The following is a 24,763-nucleotide window of genomic DNA, read 5'->3' on the forward strand; positions in this document are numbered from 1 at the left end:
CCATGAACTGGATATTCATGCGGCATCTAGTGGGCATTCACCCATCAGTTAGCCAAAATCGAGCCAATGTTTTCCCAGCAGACATTCAGAGAGCTGACTGGTCTTCTTCTTCTTCTTCTTCTTCTCTTCTTTTTCTTTTGCTGCTGATGTGTCCTGATGGCAGATCCCTTCGTACCGACAGCCATTCTGGGTGAGACACTTTTTCTGTTTCCTCTGTAGGACAGAAAATGCAACCTGAACAGGTAGACAGACAGGAAATGGGCAGTCAGCTGAGGCCTAGAAGAGAGAGACAGGTGAAAGGAGAGCAGAGAGAAGGGCAGAGTGATATTCTGGCTTCCATCCATCCCTGCTTGCTTCTCGTTCGGCTGCTTTTGGTTCTTATTGTGGAAATGTTTGGGGTTTTTGTTGTTCTGTATCTTATTCCTCCATCTTTGATAAATATGATTTCATTTCACCGATTATTTTTATGTCTTTGTTACCCATAGACTTCTTATTTTCAATTGTCTTTCTGTCAGTTGATTTTTTTTTTATTATTTGAATTAATTTATTCATTTTTATATTGTTTTAAAGTTACAATAAATACATTTTTTGTCATTCTTATTATATATTTAATGTTATTTTTCTTCTTTAAAGTGTTATTATTACATTTTGATTACTTATAGGTTTTTCCTTTGTGCATTTATTTTTTTTTTTAGTTTTTATTGGTTTTTACTTGTTTTTGAAAAATGACGGTGGGCTTCACTCCATCCCCGCATCCACAACATTCCTGCGTGTCGTGTTGACGTCACGTCTGTCTGTGACCTCCAACCTCTGCATGGACACAACACGGCCACGTGGACTGGGGGGAGGAAAACCAAAACTCAAATCAAACCCGAGGAATCAGTCAGAGGCTGCTGCTCTCTGCACGTGTTGGTGTGATTCTTCGATCTCGCACATTCTTTCCTTTAAAATCACTGCAGGAACTTTATTGATTTCTTATTTTATTGTACATGATGTGAACATTCACCTGGCTGTAGCTGAGTCAGTCAATCTGCAGCTTCATGTTTATGTCAGAAGAGAATGAAAAGTCGTAGATTTTTTTTCACCTCATTGATTAATCAGTCAGGCTATCAAGAGGAACTAAATACCAGTAACACAACAGCAACCGTAGCCACGCCCACCAGTGGAATCAACACACCTGGAGAACACACTACATCCCTGCACCTGCTCTCTGTAGGTCTTCTGTCTTCAAGGACTTTCAGTTCCTTGAGTCTGACAGTAAATATCAGTGCTCAGTTGGACAGGACCGAGTCTGCGTTTGAGCCTTGTGTCCACACTAACGTGGACCAATCAGACTCTGCTGAGCCAGAGTTTTAGCTTACAAGATGATGTTTTAGTCTGTGAACTGAGGCTTTTAGAAATATTGCTGTGGGGACTTCCTCACTGGGTCATACAGGTCACAGAAGTGAAGCCAGAACAGTACAGCCTGGCTCAACAGACCTGTTGTGATTTAACCTTAGAAATAACAAAGGTTGAAGGAACAGTTTCCTGAGTGGAAAGTTCACAGGAATTAGTGGGAATTTCCAGGTACTCGATACAAATGATCAAGACCGAAACAACAGAACTACAGCCTTGGTTGTGTTGTTAGAGATGTCAGGTCAGGAAATAAATCAAAAAGGAGGATTTGTTTTGCTCTTGGAAAACAAGTGGTGGCTGTTTTACTGTACACCCCTCTTACCTGTAATACACCTGTTTGAGTGTCATTGCCCAGCTCTATCTGGCAGTACTGCACACCTGGAACACACTTTCCCCAGCTCTGTTAGGGACATAGGCTGCTGGGGGAACCCATCAGAGGGTCTTCTGTCCCCAGCACTGTTAGGGCTGAGGTGAAACTGGTGAAGTTCTACCCAAACGCAGTGGGGGCGTCAGTAACATCATCCTGGATCCTGCTGAATGTTCTGCAAGTTTCAGCCAAACTCCTGCGCTGATCCAGCTAATCCAGTCAAACATCCACATGAAAGCAGGCTAATGCTAACAGCTAACTGTTTCATAAATTCCCTTTCTCCTCTCTCCTTAGGCTAGCTAATCTGTCTTCAGACCAGGGATGCTGACGTTAGCTGAGGCAATGGGTCCTGCACTCAGTTAGCCAGGGTAGATAAGTTAGCCTAGACGCTAGCGGCTGCCAGTGCTATGAGCTAGTTTTCTGTTTGAATCATGCTGGCTGTGTTAGCAGTAGGTTAGCTTAAGAACAGGCTAAAGCTAAATTTGTTGCTTAAACTCTGTCTCCTCTCTCTTCTTCTTCTCTTCTATCTTTCTCTGTATAAAGTGCCCATTAATGGTAAGTGGTTAAATTTGGGGCTACAGGGTGGGCTCATGTTGGGGAGGGGTGTCTGTCACCACTGCGCATGGAGCCACACCCACCACCGCTGTGATGTCATCAGTTAGCGTGGCAATGCCTCATTTTTTTTACCCCTCTGTGAGATTGTGACGCTACAACCCCCAACTCCTCCCACCATGTCACCTTGAACCAATCAGCTTCCAGCTCTGCATCTCTTTATCTGATTGGTTTGCTTTTTTGTCATAGTGGTTGTTTCGTCCATTCAATCACAAACCACCACCTCCATTCCACCGCCCATCTTCTCAGCCTCACCATGACTGATTGGGCTGTTTATTATAGAGTGTTTCTGATTGGTCAGTCAGCCCCCAGGCTAGCCAATAAGAACAGAGTTAGAGAGTGTAGTGGAAGGTATGTCTGCTGAATCTTTGCTGTAATGTTCACATCAGAGTCCTGGATGTTATTTAAGGGCCAAGGGTCAATGAAAAACCAGTTTACCATGAAGGTTTGTTCTGTTCCAGGACTCTGAACACTGCTCTTTTCACACCGCAGCCCGAGAACCTGGACCACTCCGGACCAGTACTCAGAACGTGCTATACTTGATCCGGACCAGTACTCAGACCGTGCTGTACTGGATCTGGACCAGTACTCAGAGCGTGCTGTACTGGATCCGGACCAGTACTCAGACCGTGCTGTACTGGATCTGGACCAGTACTTGAAGTTATGCTAAAATAAACTGCGATGAACTTGAAGAACATGGCAGCAGTGTGAAACGAAGCCAGCATCGATTACCATCCTCTCTCTAGTCATGTGATGTGATGTCATTCATGTGTGTTGCTGCTGGCTCATTGGACAGACTCTGTATGACTTCGTTCTTTCTGCCTCTGTCTGGTTTAGACTTGATACGCTGAAGCAGCAGGGCCACTTTATCAGGTTTCAACAAACACCTGAACAGTCCGATCTAAGACGAGGCGGCCTGTCTCACAGCAGCCTGACATTAGCTCGTCGTGGCATCAGCTCGGGGATCAGCTGCTCCCCCCGTAATGTTCCAACAGCTGTGATGGCCGGTCACGATGCTCCTGCTGTGTTTATTACAGAGGCCGTGAGAGAGACACGAGGAAACACTTCATCATCCCAACATTTAGGAAAAAACTGCATCAAAAAACTGCATTGTTTTTAGTATTCCAACAGGAATACTTTTTCTTTTTAGTTTGAGTCTATTCAATTCAATAAATCTCCCACTAAAACCAGTGGATAACCAACCGATCCCAGTACGTGATCTATGAGACACACGGTGCAGATATGGACAGCGTTATCGGTGCTGGACGAGGTCTGTGAGACGTGTTTCAGCCGCAGCTGGAGGTTAGAAGAGCAAACAAATAAAACGGTGTGTGCTACACGAGGTCAGCGCGGTCGGATTGATTGGGTGTAAACACAGAATCCCATCGGTTTGCCCGCTGACGCTGAGGTTGCTGATGAAAAACAGAGAGGCTGTGAGAGGAAGTCTGCGGTTTCTGATTCTCCACAAGCTTCATAAAAACCTGTCAATATTTTAGGATTATCTGCCTCATATCCATGCTAATCAATGAAAGCCAGGCTGCCACTCTCCAGTGTCAGCTCAGCATTTCACACGTCTCTGCAGATACTGTGATGTCCTGTTTCCCAGCGGGACAATGCAGCCGTTCTTATCTTCAGTCATCATCTCATATCTTCCGTTCTGCAGGAACCAGTGAAGGAAAATCAAATTAAATGAGACGGGAGCTTTGATGGCTTTAATGAGCGCATTCGATAGCGGATCAATAAACCAGATCACTGACCTTTTTGAGGAAGTTAGAAGATGGATCGAGTCATTCAAATGAAAATGTAAAAACTGGAAATGTAGCCTGAAAAAATGAATCCCAGCAGGTTTTCTGTACAGAGTCTGTCCAGAACGAAGCTAAAGCTGATTCAGAAGAACTCAGATTTAATTGATCCATGACTGAGAGTGACATTTATCACATTTCATACTAATAAATATTAGAAGTGGAGTGGTTCTGCCCCGGGTCAGTCTGGTCTGGTCCATTTCAGCTTCACATCTTTAAATGTGTGTCTGCAGCCTAAATCTGATCTGTCCATCCTCTCCTGCGTTTCCTTCTGTTCTTCCTGCAGATGACAGCCACACCATGACCAGTGAAACCAGTAGCCTGGTCCAGTCCCACTATAAGCAGCGGGACTCTGAAAGGGAGGCGCTGCCGTATCAGACGGGACAACTGCACCCGGCAATCCGAGTTGCCGACCTGCTGCAGCACATCACCCAGATGAAATGTGCTGAGGGCTACGGTTTCAAGGAGGAGTACGAGGTGAGGAGGACACATCACACTGAGTTTGGTTTGAGTGCAAAAACACACTGACTTTACCCCCCAGAGCCCGTGGGGGGGTCAGAGCAGATAAAGTGAAGTGTGAATGCTGACAAAAGTCGACGTGAAAAAGCCGCTTTAGCTGAAGTTAGCTTCATTTCCTAAAGTCCGGCATGCCTCCATCCAGGATGTCACAGGGACTCTGGCTGCTGCCCTTTCAGCACAGAAACACCACAAGCTGCCGGCAGCCTCCAGTTCCTGGATGTCTGCCTCCATCGTGGTTTCACTCGGCCCGTAAAACGCGGTGTAAATGGTCTTCATGTTGGTTTGTCAGAGTGTAGGTTCAGGCAGAACTTCTCAGTACTAAGTAACAACTTGTCCAGCCAGACTGGACTGAGCCTGACCCGCTTTGGTCCAGCCTACCTGTAATCATAGCTGTGACTGCAGCATGTGAGCCAACAAACATCTGAAGCTCCATTCAACGGGCCGCATTTTGGTCAAGAGAAGTTCACCCATCCAGGAAACGGGCACAGCCGGACCCTGTTTGTCAGTCAGAACCGCACCGACAGTCAGAACCGCACCGACAGTCAGAACCGCACCGACAGTCAGAACCGCACTACCAGCCGAGGCCAAACACACAACTTCCTGCCCTGCTGAGCTAACCCGCTGCCACTCTGAGGGATGACACAGTTTTTGGCTCCAGACTCAGTGCAGGCATCTCTGTGATGGTCCTTTTTCATTATTCACATCAGTCTGAGTCTAAAAGATGATTTGATTGTTGTTTATTATTGTTTTATTAGCCTTTTTGAACCGACCAATCAGAAGGGTGTGGCCTCACACGGTACGGGCTGCATGAAAGACCCGAGTCGGATCAATAAGCTGTTACTAACTGAACAATGTCTTTAAACAATTCATCATTTATGCAAAAAGTCTATTAATCTGTGAGCAGTGAGTAAATAATGAGCAGCAGGAGGAGCAATAACCACGAGGAGAAGGCCGTAAATAAACCAATAATGTTCACTAACAGCACCAGTTTGGGACTGTGTGTGTGTGTGTGTGTGTGTGTGTGTGTGTGTGTGTGTGTGTGTGTGTGTGCGTGTGCATGTGTACTCCACGTGTTTACCCATTTTCATCACGAGAGAAACTTACTAATGGATGTTACTTACCTGAACACACACACACACACACACACACACACACACACACACACACACACACACACACACACTCAGACATACATTATAGATCTTCCCCCCCAGCTAATGGGCCAAAACAGGGAGAGTGTGTGTGTGCATGTGTGTGTGTTCAGGTCTGGTTGCCTGCTAGCGGGCTGCCCTCAGGGCTAATCCATTATACATACTGAGTACACACACACACACACACACACACAGGGAGTGTTTCACCCTCCATTTGCAGAAAGTTAGCAGTGAGGAGTTCTTCCAGTGTTTCTGTCTCACTCTCCGTCCGTCCGTCTGTTCAGTAACGACAGCCTCTACAAACTGCTCACAAACAGGACTCCGCCCAGTATGTCTCCACCAGTATGCCCAGTGTGTCCCAGTGTGATTTGACCTGATCTGCTTCTATTCAATCAAATCATTCTATGGTAATGATTAAACTGTGGTGTGTGTGGTGTAGCACACTTTATTCCTGTGTGAGTGTGTTAGCAGTAAGCCTGGGACTGCTGATGGGAACATGCTCTCTGAGAGGTCTGCCTGGAAGGACCTGAGACGCTGCTTTCTGTCCAACGCTGTGCGTGCAGCTCGTTGTACGTCAGCGTTAACGTCAGTCAGTGTGTGTCTTTATCCATGTTTGTGAGCAGCTTTTATTTTGGAAATCTGTCCTCTAACTGCTGTAGGCAAAGCTGATTTGTAAATCACGAATGTAGTTGATGTGGATCTGCCACCTGTGATGTTATGCCAGAATTTTGGAGCAGATTCAGATTTTGTGTTTTAATCTAGCTCTGATTGTAGCGTTGATGCAGTAATCAGTTCATTTGAGCTCATGAATGAAAAGCAGCTGTCCAGCTGAGCGCCCCACTCATGACTGTTATCTCCCCCCCATGCTTCTCCTTTACTAATTAATCTGATCGGACAGCTTAACGAGGTAAGACGTCTTCTTGGTTCTCAGATTCTTAATGTCCTGTGTTCTTGTTGACTAGATTAGAGACAACATGGTAGCAACACACACACACACACACACACACACACATTAGCACTGCAGCTGAATGTCTGCGTGAGCTCGACTCCCCGTTTGAGTCTCTGTGGTAACCATCCCTCTGAAACAGGAAACACAGAAGCGTGTGAGAGCGCACTTCCTGCTGTGCTGCTCTGACCATCAGGACGAGAACAGCGAGCAAAGATTCGGCGAGTTTCTTGAGGTTGGAAACTCTTCACCGCAGTCAGAGCAGCAGGGCCGTGGAGCCCAACCACAGGGCTGTTTTCTAACGGGAAGATTAACTCAGATTAATTCATTAACAATTAAATTATCATTTGATAGAAAAAACTAAGCAAACGAGGCAGAAACGAGCACTAATTAGCAGCTAATCAGAATGGAATTAGCATTTCTCCAACATACTGAATAAATGGATTTGCTGTAATGCTAAAAGCGAGAGAGTTATTGATAAATAACACATCGTGTGGAGGGTTATTGATGAGACGTGGATATTTTTTGTGTCCGAGAGCATCGTTTCTGTTGATAAAATCCAAGTGTGGGTGCCCAGTAAAAGCATGAGACTTTTATTATGAAAGGATCAGGATCCGGTCCAGAGGACCCTGTGGACTCTTCATGGCTGTGCTCTTAAATTTGGATTAAAAACTAAAAAGCTAAACTCATAGAAACTTTGTCAGCTGGTACAAAAACACTATAAAATCACAATAACCCTTCAGTTCATTTAAAAATGATGTGAATGCCCTCATTACCAAACACGAAAGTTCCTACAGGTGTTCAACCGAAAACAGCTGCAGAAGTCGGACAGGAAACAGCTCTTCATTAAAATCAAATGTTTTTATTTTAAGGGTCTCAGCTCATAGAATAACGTCCTGGGTCAGGAATTCAGTAAATCCCTTTAATCACTTTAAACTAAACTGTTTATTGATCGGCTCCTCTTATACGACCTGACCGAGGCGGGAACGAGCGTCTGACCGGGCGGAGGCGGGCTTTGTTTGAGCCGGCAGCAGAGCTAACGGCAGGGCAGAGGCGTGATGTTCCACCAGCAGGAGATTCAAACACAGAAATATGTAGAGGAAGGAGACGGCATTATGGCCGCTCTGTTGGTTCAGTGTGACGAAGCAGCTTCGGCTAATGGGTGACCGCGGTCGGAGCGTGGTGGGTGCTGGGAACCAATCAGCGTTCCACAGAAATGGTTACCACAGCGACTCGATGTGGAGGCTCAGGTTCACCGTGTTCCCACGCCGGCCTCCATCCCTCTGCAGGTGGCAGTCAGACGGCCATGTTTGTTTGATGCTGTTTGATTAATGTGTGTCTGGATCAATAACGTCTGAACAGCAGAGATCAAAGGTTCTCTCTGAGCAGCTGTGTGTGTCGGCTTCTCTCAGGCAGAACGTCCTTCTGCATGCATGCAGCAGCAGCTTCCTGTGATTTTCACCTGTGATACCTGAATATTCCTTTAATTACATTCACTGACATCACAGACACTATGTTCTGATAAATTCATGGCTTTACCAAAGACCACCTGACACACAGCTGCTCTGCACCTGTCCAGGTTTGAGATCCAGCCTCATATGCATGGACTGATGTTGTAATATTTTATTGCTGAGCTCAGGAGAACATCAGGAATAGACCCGTTCATTCAGGATTCAGTGTGAGACCAGTGCTCGGTGCTACCAGCGTCCAAGACGAGGCTCAGTTACCGAAGATAAAGCTGCTCCGCTGACTCTCACACTTCCTCTCAGTTCCTTTTTATTGGGCTCATTTCATCCCTAACAGTAATCATCACTGCGATTCTGAGCTGTTATTTTTGCACAGGTTCGAGCAACACGCCCTCATACCCGAGCACCAACATTGTCCGGACTCCCAAACCGAGCCAGGAGTGCTTCCACATTTGTGAAACTGCTGCTCCTAGTGAGGAAGCTCATGTTCATTTCCTGTTTTTAGAAGTAATTCTTTTTAATTAGGTTTCAATTCCTGTTTTTCAGTATAAGCACCAACTTAATGCTGCAGTCACACTCAGGGTTGGAGGCCTGTTGCATCCATGTCCAAAGAACTCGCCGTCCTGCTTCCTCTGAAACGGTTGCTTCAGAAACGGGACCAGGCCTGCAGCCACTCGCAGTCGGTCGCTGTCTCCAGTAAGATGGAGTCAGTCTGCACCTGAATGAGGCCAAGGCAGCAGTGCAGTCTGCAAATCCGCTGCTGCCTGCATACACACTCAAATTCACATTAAATACTTAGAGTCCAGCCTCAGCAGAAATAGATCTGTCTGCGTTAATAAGACGACGATTATTTGTCGTCGGGCTGCAGTAACAGGAAGCCTGTGCAGCTGGAGGGCGCTGCATGCTTGACCTGTGGACCATCAGCTGGTCCCACAGCTGTTTCAGTCCGCCTGTTTTGAATGAACCATTAATACTTTTTTCCTTTCCAAGGAAGCTGCTATCCTGCTTTTGCTGTCGTGTGACTGACACATTAGGAGAAGATCCTCGTTTGGATTCAGTCAAACTCCTGTCAGAAGCTTTTTTCTCCATTTTCTAGGTTTCCACGGTTACGATTCTCCCATCACTTTCCTAAATATATCTTTTCCATGAACTTACTCACATGACCTACTTACAGAGTGTTTCAAACCGCTCCAAGAATCAGCCTGTGTCATGTTTGTGGTGAGGAAGGCCCGTCTGCAGACAGGAGTTCAGCAGAGCTTCCGACTGTTTCCCGTGACCTACGGGAATCTGGGAACCGCTGGCTCGTCTGCTCAGTTCACTCCTGAGGACGATGTTCGGTATTTCCGGGCTTCCGGAGCAGCCAGAGGATATCTGGGCAGATCCCTCCCATTGTGGCCTTCAGTAATTGTTTATGAAGTCAGATACATTTGAAAAATGAACCAGCGTGAGGTGATCATTGGTTCCCAGAACGTGTGCCTGTGCAGGTTCTCTGTCATCCATGGACTCTTCCAGCTTTTGGAAGATGTTTTTTGGAAGAGGCTTCTTCGGGGTGGGGGGGTGTCTCACCTGTCAGCCCCGGTGATGGGAATGGCCCACACCTTTTTTCACACCTTTGCTTATTGACGACTCACACGAACACTAGTGGGTTAACGACCCTCAGGACCCCCACGTCCACCAGCTGCTCCACACCTGAAGAAGTCTCTTGGACGAGCGAAGACGCTTCTTCAAAAACCTATAAAAGTCCAGATGCTCCCAAGATTTCAGAAAATTCCCTCTTTTGTGCTCCACGTGGACCGTTTACCTGCACACAGCCAATCAGAAATCTCCTCCGTCAGCTGCAGATATGTTTACAGAGACCCCCGCAGAACAAATATTCAATGGCAAAGGCTGCAGAGTGCCAGAAAGGCAGCTTTCAGTGCGTGTGAATGGTACTGACCTCCAGTCACATGAGCAGTCCAACTGACTTCAGATCAGCTCAGTGTTTCATCCAGTGACTTTGGTTTACGTTTTAGTGTTAAAGACACATCTACTGATTATTAGCATGAACTCAGAGGGCTCGAGGTCACGCTAGCCACTGTTTAAAACAGATCTGGGGTCAGTCTTTATTCAGGTGGAACAGAGGAAACTGTTTAATGCTGATTTCTGGGATGATGTCGTTTTCTGCCACGCTGTCAGCGAAATGTCATCATTAATGTTTTAGCATCACTGTTTGTCTCTGACATCAGAAACCAGGAAACACGCAAACACTGCTCTGTGTGTGTGTGTGTGTGTGTGTATGTGTGCGTGCGCGTGTTTGTGTGTGTGTGTGTGTGTGGCAGATGGTAAACAGGCAGCATCTTTTTTTATTGCAGCTGATTACTTGACAGCCTTTTGTGAGCATGCTGCTTTGTTCAGGTATGAGATGAGGAGGAAGGAGAGGAAGATGATGAAGAGTCAGACTGTGTTTATTCCAAACTGTCCAATCAGACGTTCAGCTGACATTTACATGAATCCAAACAAACGTCAGATATGTACCTGATTTGGAGGTAAGAATTGTTTCTGCTGATTTTACATGAAAGGTGAATTTTTCAAGCCTCAGGCAGCTGGAGGAGAATCCGTTCTATGAATTTTCTTTGATTAGAAATGAAAATAGAAATAAGAGAATATCCCATTTATGGAAAAATAGATTAAAAAAAACATTCTTGTCAGGGTGAAAGAAAAGGTTCCATGTGATGCTCTCAGCTTCATAAAAAGAAGGAACATGAGAACATGTTGCTGCCCAGAGCAGGTGAACCTGAAGCTGCTGAACTTTAATGTAGTATTTATTGTAGAGCAGCTTCAGATTTAATATAGTTTATATTGTAGCGCAGTGTAGGATTTAATGTAAGATTTATGCTAGAAAGTGTAGTATTAATGTAGTATTTATTGTTATGAGGAGTGTAGGATTTAATGTAGCATTTATTGTAAAACAGTGTAGGATTTAATGTAGTATTTACTGTTGTGCAGTGAAGGATTTAAAGTAGTATTTACTGTTGTGCAGTGAAGGATTTAATGTAGCATTTATTGTTGTACAATTTCAGATTTAGTGTAGTATTTATTGTAGCATGGTGTTGGATTTAATGTAGTATTTATTGTAGCACAGTGTAGGATTTAATGTAGTTTTTATTGTTGTACAATTTCAGATTTAATGTAGTATTTATTGTAGCACAGTGTAGGATTTAATGTAGTATTTATTGTTGTACAATTTCAGATTTAATGTAGTATTTATTGTAGCACAGTGTAGGATTTAATGTAGTAGAAGAAGAAGAAGAAGAAGAAGAAGAAGAAGAAGAAGAAGAAGAAGAAGAAACAGCCTTTATTGTCCCACAGAGGGGAAATTTGGGTGTAACAGCAGCCGCAGTTATTATAAATATAAATAAAGATATAATAATTCACACTATTAAGAAAAGAATATATATAAAATCAACAAACAAGATTAACCTTAATACTACTAATAATAACACTATATACAATGTACATGATGTGCCTGTGTGTTGAACCTTAACAGGCCGGACTATTTACAGTATATTATATATTATCCTACATTGTGTAGGTTATTGTGGTTTTTGTTGGGAGCAGTGATGGTTATAAAGTCTTACAGCTGCTGGGAGGAAGGATCTGCGGTAACGCTCCTTTGTGCATTTAGGATGCAGCAGTCTGTCACTGAAGGAGCTCTCCAGCTCAGCAACAGTTTCATGCATGGGATGGGAGACCTTGTCCATCAGTGATGTTATTTTGGTCAGAGTCCTTCTGTCTCCCACCACCTGCACTGAGTCGAGAGGACATCCTAGGACAGAGCTGGCTTTCCTGATGAGCTTGTCTATCCTCTTCCTCTCAGCTGTAGACAAGCTGCTGCTCCAACATACTGCTGCATAGAAGATGGCTGATGCCACCACAGAGTCATAGAAGGTCTTCAGGAGTATTTATTGTTGTACAATTTCAGATTTAATGTAGTATTTATTATAGCACAGTGTAGGATTTAATGTAGTATTTATTGTTGTACAATTTCAGATTTAATGTATTTATTGTAGCACAGTGTAGAATTTAATATAGTATTTATTGTTGTATAATTTCAGATTTAATGAAGTATTTATTGTTGTACAATTTCAGATTTAATGTAGTATTTATTGTAGCACAGTGTAGGATTTAATGTAGTATTTATTGTTGCACAATTTCAGATTTAATGTAGTATTTATTGTAGCATGGTGTAGGATTTAATGTAGTATTTACTGTTGTGCAGTGAAGGATTTAATGTAGCATTTATTGTTGTACAATTTCAGATTTAGTGTAGTATTTATTGTAGCATGGTGTAGGATTTAATGTAGTATTTATTGTTGCACAATTTCAGATTTAATGTAGTATTTATTGTAGCACAGTGTAGGATTTAATGTAGTATTTATTGTTGCACAATTTCAGATTTAATGTAGGAATTATTGTAGCATAGGGTAGGCTTTAATGTAGGAATTATTGTTGTGCAGTGAAGGGTTTAATATAGTATTTAATTTAATACTAAGATTAAGATAGTGTTTATTCGTCACATGCACAGTTATACACAGTACAATGCACAGTGAAATGTATTTTGTACCTGCAACCATATATATACACACACATATAAATAAGAATAAAAATAAAAATAAGTAATTCACACTATACACTATACTATATACTATTATTGTTGTGCAGTTTAGGACTTAATGTAGTTTTTATTGTTGTACAATTTCAGATTTAATGTAGTATTTATTGTAGCACAGTGTAGAATTTAATGTAGGAATTATTGTAACATGATGTAGGATTTAATGTAGGAATTAGTGTTGTGCAGTGAAGGATTTAATGTAGTATTTATTGTTGTGCAGTGTAGAATTTAATATAGTATTTATTGTTGTACAATTTCAGATTTAATGTAGTATTTATTGTTGTACAATTTCAGATTTAATGTAGTATTTATTGTAGCATGGTGTAGGATTTAATGTAGTATTTATTGTTGCACAATTTCAGATTTAATGTAGTATTTATTGTAGCATGGTGTAGGATTTAATGTAGTATTTACTGTTGTGCAGTGAAGGATTTAATGTAGCATTTATTGTTGTACAAATTCAGATTTAGTGTAGTGTTTATTGTAGCATGGTGTAGGATTTAATGTAGTATTTATTGTTGCACAATTTCAGATTTAATGTAGTATTTATTGTAGCACAGTGTAGGATTTAATGTAGTATTTATTGTTGCACAATTTCAGATTTAATGTATTTATTGTAGCATAGGGTAGGATTTAATGTAGGAATTATTGTTGTGCAGTTTAGGATTTAATGTATTTATTGTTGCACAATTTCAGATTTAATGTAGTATTTATTGTAGCACAGTATAGAATTTAATGTAGGAATTATTGTAACATAATGTAAGATTTAATGTAGGAATTAGTGTTGTGCAGTGAAGGATTTAATATAGTATTTATTAGGGATGCGCCGATCCGATATTCAGTAGCGGTATCGGTCCGATACTGGCCTAAATTACTGGATCGGATATCGGAAAGAAATAAAAAAATGTAATCCGATACATTAAATAACGTTTCGCTCACATTAGCTGCATTACAGGGCTCAGTCGTCTTCTTCTTGTGGGTTTGCGGTTGACCAAACCAGCTTAGAGCTGCATTACCGCCACCTACTGGAATGTAGTGGGGGATCAGGAGTTAGAAAACAACCCCCTCAGATCCTCCGTCGCTGCGACGGATTCCCTTTGACACTGAGCGATCATCGCTGACATGTTGTTCCGCCTCCACCGCTCTCTGCCTTGTTTGTGTGTTGTGCTCGCTGTGCTGAGAATCAGCTGTTATTTTTTTCTCTACTTCAGCTCCCGGACATACTGCTAGCGAGCGCAGCTATTAGCACTGGTGACCATCCGGTACCGGAAGAACCCCTTCGCCGTCAAAATATTTTTGATACTTTAATCCCTGATTTGTGACTAAATATAGACCTGCAGTAGAAACGTATTTAGGAGAATGCTTGTAAATATAAAGCATTACAAGATTGCGCTCACGCAGCCCCTAGTTTTTCACATGAACACTGATGACGCAACAGCAGCAGTCAGCTGATTTACGTGCAGTCTGTCTGCACAAGCGGAAAGAGGCGGAGCCGGCGCGCTCAGATGGAGCAAAAGGAAATATTTTGCTAGTGTCCAAAAGAAGCCTTTTCTATGGAAGCTCGTTTCCGCCACTAAAAAAAAAAAATCGCCATCCGTAACTCAAAATTTTGAGTTATTAACTCAAAATTTTGAGTTAATAACTCGAAATTTCAAGAAAATAACTCAAAATTTTGAGTTATTAACTCGAAATTTCAAGAAAATAACTCAAAATTTTGAGTTATTAACTCGAAATTTCAAGAAAATAACTCAAAATTTTGAGTTATTAACTCGAAATTTCAAGAAAATAACTCAAAATTTTGAGTTATTAACTCGAAATTTTGAGTTAATAACTCAAAATTTTGCGTTACGGATGGCGATTTTTTTTTTTTTAGTGGCGGAAACGAGCTTCCATACTTTTTGTCCCTGTAACCTCCATTAAACCTTTACTGGGAAACAGCTGGTGGTCCTTCATCAACCACCTGATCAGTAAGTGAAGAAATCCACCCTGTTTGTTTCACACAGGGAAAAACTGCAGTACGGAAGTTAAAATATGCAGATGAACTGTTAATATGAAAAGTATGAAGTATTTCTTATCCAGTTACTTGGGTAATCAATATAAACAGAATACACAATTGCTAAAATAATCGATAGTTGCAGCCCTAATGAAATTTGCAACATGCTTCTCACACAGAAGCAACAGGATTCAGGTGATAGTTATTGTTGTAAGTAAGTAAAGTTTATTTATATAGCGTTTTTCACAGACAGAAAAGCACTGTACAATAATTAAAACACAATATCACCCCCCCACCCCACCCCCAGAAAACACTATGTTAAAAACATAACATTACCATATTAAAAGAAAGTCAGAAACCAGAAAGCCTGGTTAAACAGAAAAGATTTCAACTAATTTTTAAGTGATGCCACAGAGTCAGCTAAATGGAGCTGGAGTGGTAAACAGTTCCAGAGCTTTGGTGCCACTGCCTAAAAAGCTCTGCCCGCCCTGGTCCTTAGTCTTGTATGTGGGACAACTAAAAGACTTTGATTTTGTTGTGTGAGAGACTGTTGACTTCTTTTTTTTTTTTTTATGTTTTTAAATGCCTTGATCAATTTTAAATATCGGATTTATATCGGTATCGGCCGATATCCAAATGTAAAATATCGGTATCGGTATTGGACATAAAAAAGTGGTATCGTGCCATCCCTAGTATTTATTGTTGCGCAGTTTAGGATTTAATGTAGTATTTATTGTTGCACAATTTCAGATTTAATGTAGTATTTATTGTAAAACAGTGTAGGATTTAATGTAGTATTTAATGTAGTGCAGTGTAGGATTTAATGTAGGAATTATTGTTGTGCAGTTTAGGATTTAATGTAGTATTTATTGTTGTGCAGTTTAGGATTTAATGTAGTATTTATTGTTGCACAATTTCAGATTTAATGTAGTATTTATTGTAGCACAGTGTAGGATTTAATGTAGTATTTATTGTAGTGCAGTGTAGGATTTAATGTAGGAATTATTGTTGTGCAGTTTAGGATTTAATGTAGTATTTATTGTTGCACAATTTCAGATTTAATGTAGTATTTATTGTAGCACAGTGAAGGATTTAATGTAGTATTTATTGTAGTGCAGTGTAGAATTTAATGTAGTATTTATTGTAGCACAGTGTAGGGTTTAATTTAGTTTTTATTGTAGTGGTGTGAAGGATATAATTTAATATTTATTATGTGGAGTGTAGGATTTAATGTACGATTTATTGTTGTACAATTTCAGATTTAATGTAGTATTTATTGTAGTGCAGTGTTGGATTCAATGTAGTTTTTGTTTTAGTACAGTGTAGGATTTAATGTAGAATTTATGCTAGAAAGTGTATTTTTTAATATAATATTTATTGTTATGTGGAGTGTAGCATTTAATTTAGTATTTATTGTTGTACAGTTTCAGATTTACTGTAATATTGATTGTAGCTCGTTGTAGGATTTAATGTAGTGTTTATTTTTGTGCAGTCAATATAGTATTTATTGTAGAGAATTGTAGGATTTACTGTAGGATTTATTGTACAGAAATGTAAGCATTAATGCAGTTTTTATTGCTGTGTAGTATTTATTGTTTTACAGTTTTGTATTTGTTGTATCACAGTGTAGGATTTAATGTAGTATTTATTGTTGTACAGTGTAGTATTTAATGTACTGCAGTGAAGCATTTATTGTACTACAGTTTCTGTCTCCTTTGAAGTAGTGACCTCTGACCTCATTGGCAGCAGGAGGATGTTGGTGATTAAAGGAGACAGTCAGCATCTGAAACAAGCAGCTACACACACACACGCTCACACACACACACACACACACAGCTGTCAGCAGTCATTAGTTCCTTCCTTTTATTCTTTTCTTTGTTTTATTTTTTCCTTTCTTTGTTCCATGCTGTCAGTCATGGAGAGGTGTGTGTGTGTGTGTGTGTGTGTGTGTGTGTGTGTGTGTGTGTGTGTGTGTGTGACATTGTTCACCTCTCAGTTTTGATGGATGTCTGAAGCTGTTAGACCGCTGTCTCTCTCACACACACACACACACACTTACAGACATCAGCCTGCAGCATTTTAATGAGCGACTGAGGAAACTGCAGTGGATCAAAGTGATGGATGGATGGATGGATGGATGGATGGATGGATGGATGGATGGATGGAAATAAGTACAAACTGGTGTAAACATCTACTGACTGCAGACTCCCAGAGATGCAGATCAGCTGCAGTAAAACACAAAATGAACAGTGAGGCATGCAGGAGCAGAGGACACAGTGAACCTGACACGACACAGACACACAAACCTTGAGCAGTGAGATGAAAGCAGCAGATACAGCTACAGTGACTTCTTCTGTGGCACGAAGGCCTCGTGCTCCTCTTACCCACAGAGGTGGATGGGGAGCAGTCACAGTCACTTTACTGCGTGAACACGCTGGAAACACAACGATCAGAGTGTGTTTAGACGCCTCGGGCTGCTCTCTGAGCCTCCTGCTCTTAATTGGACTTAATCATCTGCTCTGAGCGTAAAACTGTGGGTTCAGGCAGGGAAGAGAAAATCAAACACATCCTCTGTATTATTCATGGAGCCATTGAGCCACTTTCATCACTCAGGACACGCTGCCTTTAAACTAACCCTCCCCTCTCTGTTTTTCAGAGTTTTTTCGAGGGACAGTCCGCTCCGTGGGATTCGGCCAAAAAGGACGAGAACCGCATGAAGAATCGCTACGGCAACATCATCGCCTGTACGTCCCCACGCACGTCCGCATCCCGCAGTGGATCGTTCTCCCAGGCTGATTTAAGCTGTTTGTTGGAGTCTCAGGCTGCATGTACACTTAATCACAGTCGTGTTGATTACTGGGCCCATTATGCTCACTGCAAACAGTGATGCTGCCACAGCTCCATTTATACCAGCACTGTTTGCAGTGAGCTCCTGAACGATGTGTCAGACAAATCCTCCACCTCAGGTACAGGAGGAGGAGTCAAAACCAGAAGCAAAGATATCACCTTTAATGGAGCTGCTGCTTTGTCTCGTTACACTGGCGGCAAAAACTGACGTGATTGTGCACTCGTGCAGGTGCTGCAGCACGAGCTTCCAAAAACTGAGAGCTGCATGGGCGTTTTAGCCACTTACATCACTTTTAGTGTGTGGCACTGTGCATGACAGCGAGAACAGCAATTATAATGGGCCCATCAAGCCTTTAACCTGCTAACCTCCCCTGGGCAACAGGTGTACTGACACTGGCTTCACCACAGACCGTAACAGTGATGGAAAGCAGCTGTTCTGCCTTCTGTATCCAGAAGAAGGCTGGCAGGTGTAGGTAGAGCTGTTTGCTGGTTTCAGGCCAATCACAGGAAGTTCCAAAAAAACGAGACTGAATCAGCTCAGCTGATCGCTCAGGTGCCACAACAGGAGCTTAGAAGCACAGAGAAGATACCTGTCATTTAAATGTTTCAGACAGGCTGTGTGTGTGCGTGTGTGTGTCCATCAGGCAGATTTGGTGTCAGTTTTTATCATCACACAGCCTCAGGTCTCAAACACATCATGTAACTGCTCAGCTGACGTGCTGACGTCCCACAAAGTTGGTGTTGACAGCTGCTCGGCTTCAGGAAAACATCAGGACGCACACACAGACACACACACACACACACACACAGAGAAAGATACAGAAACACACACACCTATATGCACACAGAAACATGGTGTGTCCTGTGGCATGTAATTATGCTAATGAGGTGTGATGGAGGCCGAGGCTGTGAGCTACGGTGGCCTGCAGGGACACATTTTATATTCACACCAGCCACACACACAAACACACACACACCTGTCTCTCTGAATAACAGCAGTGACAGCCGTTCAGCTGCAGGCGTCAGTGACCAGCAAAGAACATCATGTAACATCACAGACCCACCTTCATGGCTGGTCTGTGGTCCACAGGGTCTGTGATCCAGGGAGGTCTGTGGTAACTATGAGTCAGTGTAGCCCAATCAAATATACAGTTTATGCAGCACAGAAGTCTGTGGTTAATGGATGTCTGTGGTTCATGGATGTCTGTGGTTCATGGAGGTCTGTGGTTCATGGAGGTCTGTGGATCATGGATGTCTGTGGTTTATGAAGGTCTGTGGATCAGGGAGGTCTGTGGTTCATGGAGGTCTGTGGTTCATGGAGGTCTGTGGTTCATGGAGGTCTGTGGATCATGGAAGTCTGTGGATCATGGAGGTCTGTGGATCAGGGAGGTCTGTGGTTCATGGAGGTCTGTGGATCATGGAAGTCTGTGGATCATGGAGGTCTGTGGATCAGGGAGGTCTGTGGTTCATGGAGGTCTGTAGCTCAGGGAGGTCTGTGGTTCATGGAGGTCTGTGGATCATGGATGTCTGTGGTTCATGGATGTCTGTGGTTCATGGATGTCTGTGGCTCATGATGTCTGTGGTTCATGGATGTCTGTGGATCATGGATGTCTGTGGATCATGGAGGTCTGTGGTTCATGGAGGTCTGTGGTTCATGGTCAGTTGGTGAGCCCGGCTTTAATGACATAGGAAGAATCCAACTGTATATGATTTTATTTGTTTTATTTCCTCTGACTTAAATTAGTTTCATTTTTAATGAATTATTAGTTTTATTTAATGTGTTTGTTGGAATTAAAAAAAAAACTGAACACACACACGCACACACAGTGTTTATCATTTAATTGAACAACTGTAATTAAAAGTTTATTAATGTATTATTAGATATTTTATTCTGAGGGACCCGAGGGTCACTACAACAGCAAGCTAACTCTGTGTGCGTGTGTGTGTGTGTGTGTGTGTGTGTGTGTGTGTGTGTGTGTTAGATGATCACTCTCGTGTGCGTCTGCAGCCTCAGGATGGAGACAGCAGCTCAGACTACATCAATGCCAACTACGTGGATGTGAGTAACACACACACACACACACATGGTTACATGCACAGAAACTGTGTGTGTGAAGTTTTTGGCGGTGGCGGAGCCGTCAAACGCGCCTTTGATGTTTACACAAAGTTATTCAGCACCAACCACCGCTGATGGAGGTGGCTGTCGTCATGGAAACACAGTTGACCATGACGTTTCACATCAACCTTTAAAGAAAAGTAAACTCTGCGCGCGCATGTGTGTGTGTGTGTGTGTGTGAGGTGTAACCTCTCTGTTTCGTCCCTCAGGGCTACCACAGACCCAATCACTACATCGCTACCCAGGGTAAGAAACCTTCAGCTTCTTCTTCTTTAGTTTCTCAGCCACAGATGAGGGCTCACACAGGGGTCACACATCACACAGGGGTCACGCAGGGGGCAGGTGAGCTCACACAGGAAACGTGTTACTGCACCATCCCTACCAGAAATCTGCCCCAGCCTTTCACAATAAAAGCCTTAGACTGGCACACTGTGCTGAACTCCTCCAAGTGTGGAGGAAAGTGCTTAGAGGAGGAGGCTGAAGCAGTTTGTGTAGGATTAAATTCAGGCCTTATCTTTGGCTTTGCTGGTTATTAAATGACTTATTTTTCTTTAAAATATGTAAACGTTTTTGTGAACAATGTAAGAAAATGTCTTTCAGGTTAGTTTGAACTTTATAAAGAGCATTTTTTATGGTTTGAAATCAGCTGCTTTATCGTCAGATCAGCAGCATTCAGCCAGCTCTGAGTTGTTTTGGCGTGTTGCTCGGCCACAGTAAGGAGGTTAAATATCCACCGCAGCAGCAGGAAGGACGAGTTCGTCACACGTGTGGAACAGATCAGGTTTCTGGTGTGGATCGTGCAGCGGCAGCGTGTTCAGACTCTTCCTGAGTCACATTCAGCAGAAACACAGTCAGAATCCGGCTGATCTTAGGCTTCAGTGCACAGACAGGACAAAGCATTCTGGGAAGTGTAGTTTCAAAACATCAAATTAGATGTTAATAAAAGCACGAGATAAAATATGGCTTTGGGTCATTTTATGGTATTTATTTAAGGTGGAATTTCTAAACCGTCTGTTTTAAGTTAAAGTAAATATTGTAACATGCAGTATACTCCCAAAAGTATCCACTCCTCTGCCTTCATACACACATGAACCTGAGTAACATCCATCCTTGATCCAGAGGCTTTAATATGATGCAGCTATAACAGCTTCAGCTCTTCTGGGAAGTCTTTCCACAGGTTTAGGAGTGTTTATGGGAATTTCTGACCATTCTTCCAGAAGCACATCTGTGAGGTCAGACACTGATATTGGAGAGAAGGCCTGGCTCACAGTCTCCGCTCTAATCCATCCCAAAGGTGTTCTATCAGGCTGAGGTCAGGACTCTGTGCAGGCCAGTCAAGTTCTTCCACACCAAACTGGCTCATCCATGTCTTTATGGAGCTGCTTTGTGCACTGGTGTGCAGTCATGTTGGAACAGGAAGGGGCCATCCCCAAACTGTTCCACAGAGTTGGAGCATCAAATTGTCCCAAATGTCGTGGTCTGCTGAAGCATTAAGAGTTCCTTTCACTGGAACTAAGGGGCCGAGCCCAACTCCTGAAAAACACCCCCACACCACAACCCCCCCTCCACCAAACATGAAGCTCTGTACTCACTGTTCTTGAGCTGATCTGAAGGTCACATGAAGGTTGGAGGTCTGTAGTGATCGACTCTGCAGAAAGTTGGTGACCTCTGTGCACTATGACCCTCAGCATCCTCTGACCCCACTCTGTGATGTTACGTGGCCTACCACTTCATGGCCGACTCGTTTCCAATCACTTCCACTTTGTTATAATCAAACTAACAGCTGACTGTGGAATATTTAGCAGTGACTGGACTTGTTGCACAGGTATCATCCTATCACGGTACCACACCTGAACTCACTGAGCTCCTGAGAGCGACCCATTCTTTCACTGATGTTTGTACAAGCATGCCTAGGTGCTTGGTTTATACACCTGTGGAAGTGACTGGAACACCTGGATTCATTGATCTGAATAGTGAGTGAAGACTTTTGGCAGGATAGTGTAGAACTGTGGTTGCTGCACTGAAAGCCTGAAAAACAAAAATAAAAACAAGATGAGGAAAATTAGCCTGCAGTAACCACCTCTGACCACAGGTGTCGTCTGTGATACAGAATAAAGTTTGACAGTTTGAAATGTGCACACGCACACACACACACACACACACGCACACGCACACACACAAAATCAGATCTCCAGGTAGAAATCCATCGTACTGAAAAAACTGTAGTGTTTGTGCCAACATGTCAGTCTGTGAGCATGAATATGGAGCATGTGTGTGTGTGTATGTGTGTGTGTGTGTGTGTGTGTGTGTGTAACAGAGTCTCGCTGTAAAACACTTGAGGACAGGAATGGATTAGCATGAACTAATTAGCTCGTCAAAACACAGACTGTCAACAGTAATTAAAAATATTTTCTGTGTGTGTGTGTTTGTGTGTGTGTTTGCACTTGATTTGAATTAATTAAAAGAGTCATTATAATTCATGTAGAGCTCCGCTGTCTAATATGAAGTTTACCCAAAGTGTGTGTGTGTGTGTGTGTGTGTGTGTGTGTGTGTGTGTGTGTGTGTGTGTGTGTGTGTGTGTCTCAGGTCCGATGCAGGAGACGGTGTACGATTTCTGGAAGATGATTTGGCAGGAGAACACCGCCGCCATCGTCATGGTAACCAACCTGGTGGAAGTGGGCCGGGTGAGTATGCACGTGTACACACACACACACACACACACACACATACACGCTGTCTCACTGATTGTTGTGACCATCTGGTTGTTATTTCCTTGCTGATGAAGTTGGGGACTCCGTTTCCCAGAGTGCCCCTCTCACGTCTCCTGTTATTCTCGTCCTGCCTCTCGGCTCGCTCTGACTCACCTGCAGGGGAGATCTCAGACATTTAAATGGAAATTATCCAAATGTAGATATATGTGTGTATGAACACAGCCTACACAACAATAAATACATCACTTCCTATATCATACAGTCATACACACACACATGTCTGAAAAACAGAAGGCTGAAGGTGCTGCAGCGGCGCCGTCAGGGTCCAGACCTCAGCCTGCTGAAGGCTGTGGGGGGGCCCTCAGAGGGAATGAAAGCTGCAGACCTCTCTGAGCTGAGGCAGAGAGGACCAAACTCCTCCACAGTCATGTGACAGACTGATGAAGCCACACAGGAAACACAATTTATGTATGTACAGAAATACAAGTTAAATTTAGTGCACGCGCACACACACACACACACACACACACACACACACACACACCCGGCCTCTTCATTAGCTACATTGTTCACCTGTACATCTAGCTATTTTAAAATGATGAAGACAAGCTGCTGAAGGTCAAACTGAGCATCAGAATGATGAAGAAAGGTGATGGAAGTGACTGAACGCTGACAGGTTCAGGAACCGCTGATGTGCCGGGACTTTCAGCGTCTCTGAGGTTTCAGAGCAGGAAAGAGCCAGCAGCAGCTCTCTGGCAGAAAACGGCTCTTTGAGGTCGGGGTGCCAGACTGCTGCGAGCTGATAGGAAGACAACAGGAACTCCAATAACTACTCATGACAACCGAGGCGTGCAGAAGAGCACCTCTGAATGCTCAGCAGCAGCAGAAGAGCACACGGGGCGCTCCGCTGGACAACAGGAGATCAGAGAAGTGTTTCTGCTGAGTCTCAGTTTCTGCTGCAGCATTCAGATGGCCGGGTCAGAGTTGGTGTAAACAGCATGAGAGCATGATCCCTGCTGCCTCGTATCAGTGGTTCAGGCTGCTGCTGGGGTGATGGTGCAGGGATATTTTCTTGGAACACTTTGGCCCCCTTAGAACAGCATCTGCACCCCCACAGGAGAAGCCTGTAGCACCTCCATTAGCAGGAAACTTTTGTTTTACTTTGCATCAGTCTGCCTGTTTGAAACTTCCCAGCTCTTACTCGGCGTGTATCCCATCCCCGGGAGCTGCAGGGAACTGCTGACCTCCTTCCTGGTCCTCAGAGGATGAACCCTGCGCTGCATTTTAATGGCACACCTTCCATGTTTAGCAGACAGTGAGGCTGCTCTGTGCTCAGGTTCAGACTGTGAGGAGCAGGTGTGTGACCTCAGAGTGCTCACTCAGGATTCTGGGAAACACGGTGTGAAGCGTTGCTCGTGTGAGACAGTCAGATGTCAGATAAAGCTCGACTCCGTTTCCTCCTGAAACTGAAGGATTTAACCTGAGATCAGACACACACACCTGCAGGCGAGCGCACCGTCCCAGCTCTCATTACCCAGAAGGCACCAGGGATCTGATCCCCCCTCTCCAGGAGCACCGCAGAGGGGGATTCTGGGATAGAGCCTGATTATCTCCCTCTGTCTCTCTCTCTCTCTCTCTCGCTCTCTCACTCACTGACACACACACACACACACACACACACACACACACACACACACACACACACACACAGACTGTCACATTAGCCTGATTTGTTCTCTCAACCCTCCTTCCTTGTTCTTCTCATTGGTTGTCTTGGTGACAGTGTGATTAGCTCTGCAGTAATTAGCTGTTAACGAGGAGAGTGGAGGGGGCGGGGCCTCTAATGAGATTTTAATATCAGCTGCTTTTGTTCTGTTTGTGTTTCTGTTTAATTAATGAGTCCATTTATTTCTGTGTGTGTGTGTGTGTGTGTGTGTGTGTGTGTGTGTGTGTGTGTGTGTGTGTGTGTGTGTGTGTGTGTGTGTGTGTGTGTGTGTGTAGGTGAAGTGTTGTAAGTACTGGCCTGATGACACTGAGATCTATGGCGACATGAAGGTGACACTGATCGAAACTCAGCTGCTGTCTGAGTACGTGATCCGGACCTTTGCTGTGGAGAAGGTAACACGTATGCACACACACACACACACACGCACACACAAACAAACTTTAGGTAGTTTGGGTCCTCTC

The 24,763-nt window shown here is 43.4% G+C and overlaps 1 protein-coding gene across 3 annotated transcripts in view; it reads left to right on the forward strand.

The window, feature by feature from the left end:
• Positions 1-24,763, forward strand: part of LOC115799113 (receptor-type tyrosine-protein phosphatase mu-like) — a 144,230-nt gene that overhangs the window by 108,131 nt on the left and 11,336 nt on the right. Inside the window, exons 23-31 of one of the 3 annotated variants that reach the window (XM_030756088.1) lie at positions 164-190; positions 2,306-2,317; positions 4,463-4,653; positions 6,745-6,753; positions 17,559-17,646; positions 19,732-19,808; positions 20,075-20,111; positions 22,452-22,549; positions 24,578-24,694. In XM_030756088.1, the coding sequence (XP_030611948.1) occupies positions 164-190; positions 2,306-2,317; positions 4,463-4,653; positions 6,745-6,753; positions 17,559-17,646; positions 19,732-19,808; positions 20,075-20,111; positions 22,452-22,549; positions 24,578-24,694 (656 nt within the window). The remainder of the gene's footprint in view (positions 1-163; positions 191-2,305; positions 2,318-4,462; positions 4,654-6,744; positions 6,754-17,558; positions 17,647-19,731; positions 19,809-20,074; positions 20,112-22,451; positions 22,550-24,577; positions 24,695-24,763) is intronic. The other 2 variants (XM_030756089.1, XM_030756090.1) reach the window with 2 other exon arrangements.

Source organism: Archocentrus centrarchus, chromosome 20 (genome assembly GCF_007364275.1).
Source record: "Archocentrus centrarchus isolate MPI-CPG fArcCen1 chromosome 20, fArcCen1, whole genome shotgun sequence".
In the NCBI taxonomy this organism is placed as follows: domain Eukaryota; kingdom Metazoa; phylum Chordata; class Actinopteri; order Cichliformes; family Cichlidae; genus Archocentrus; species Archocentrus centrarchus.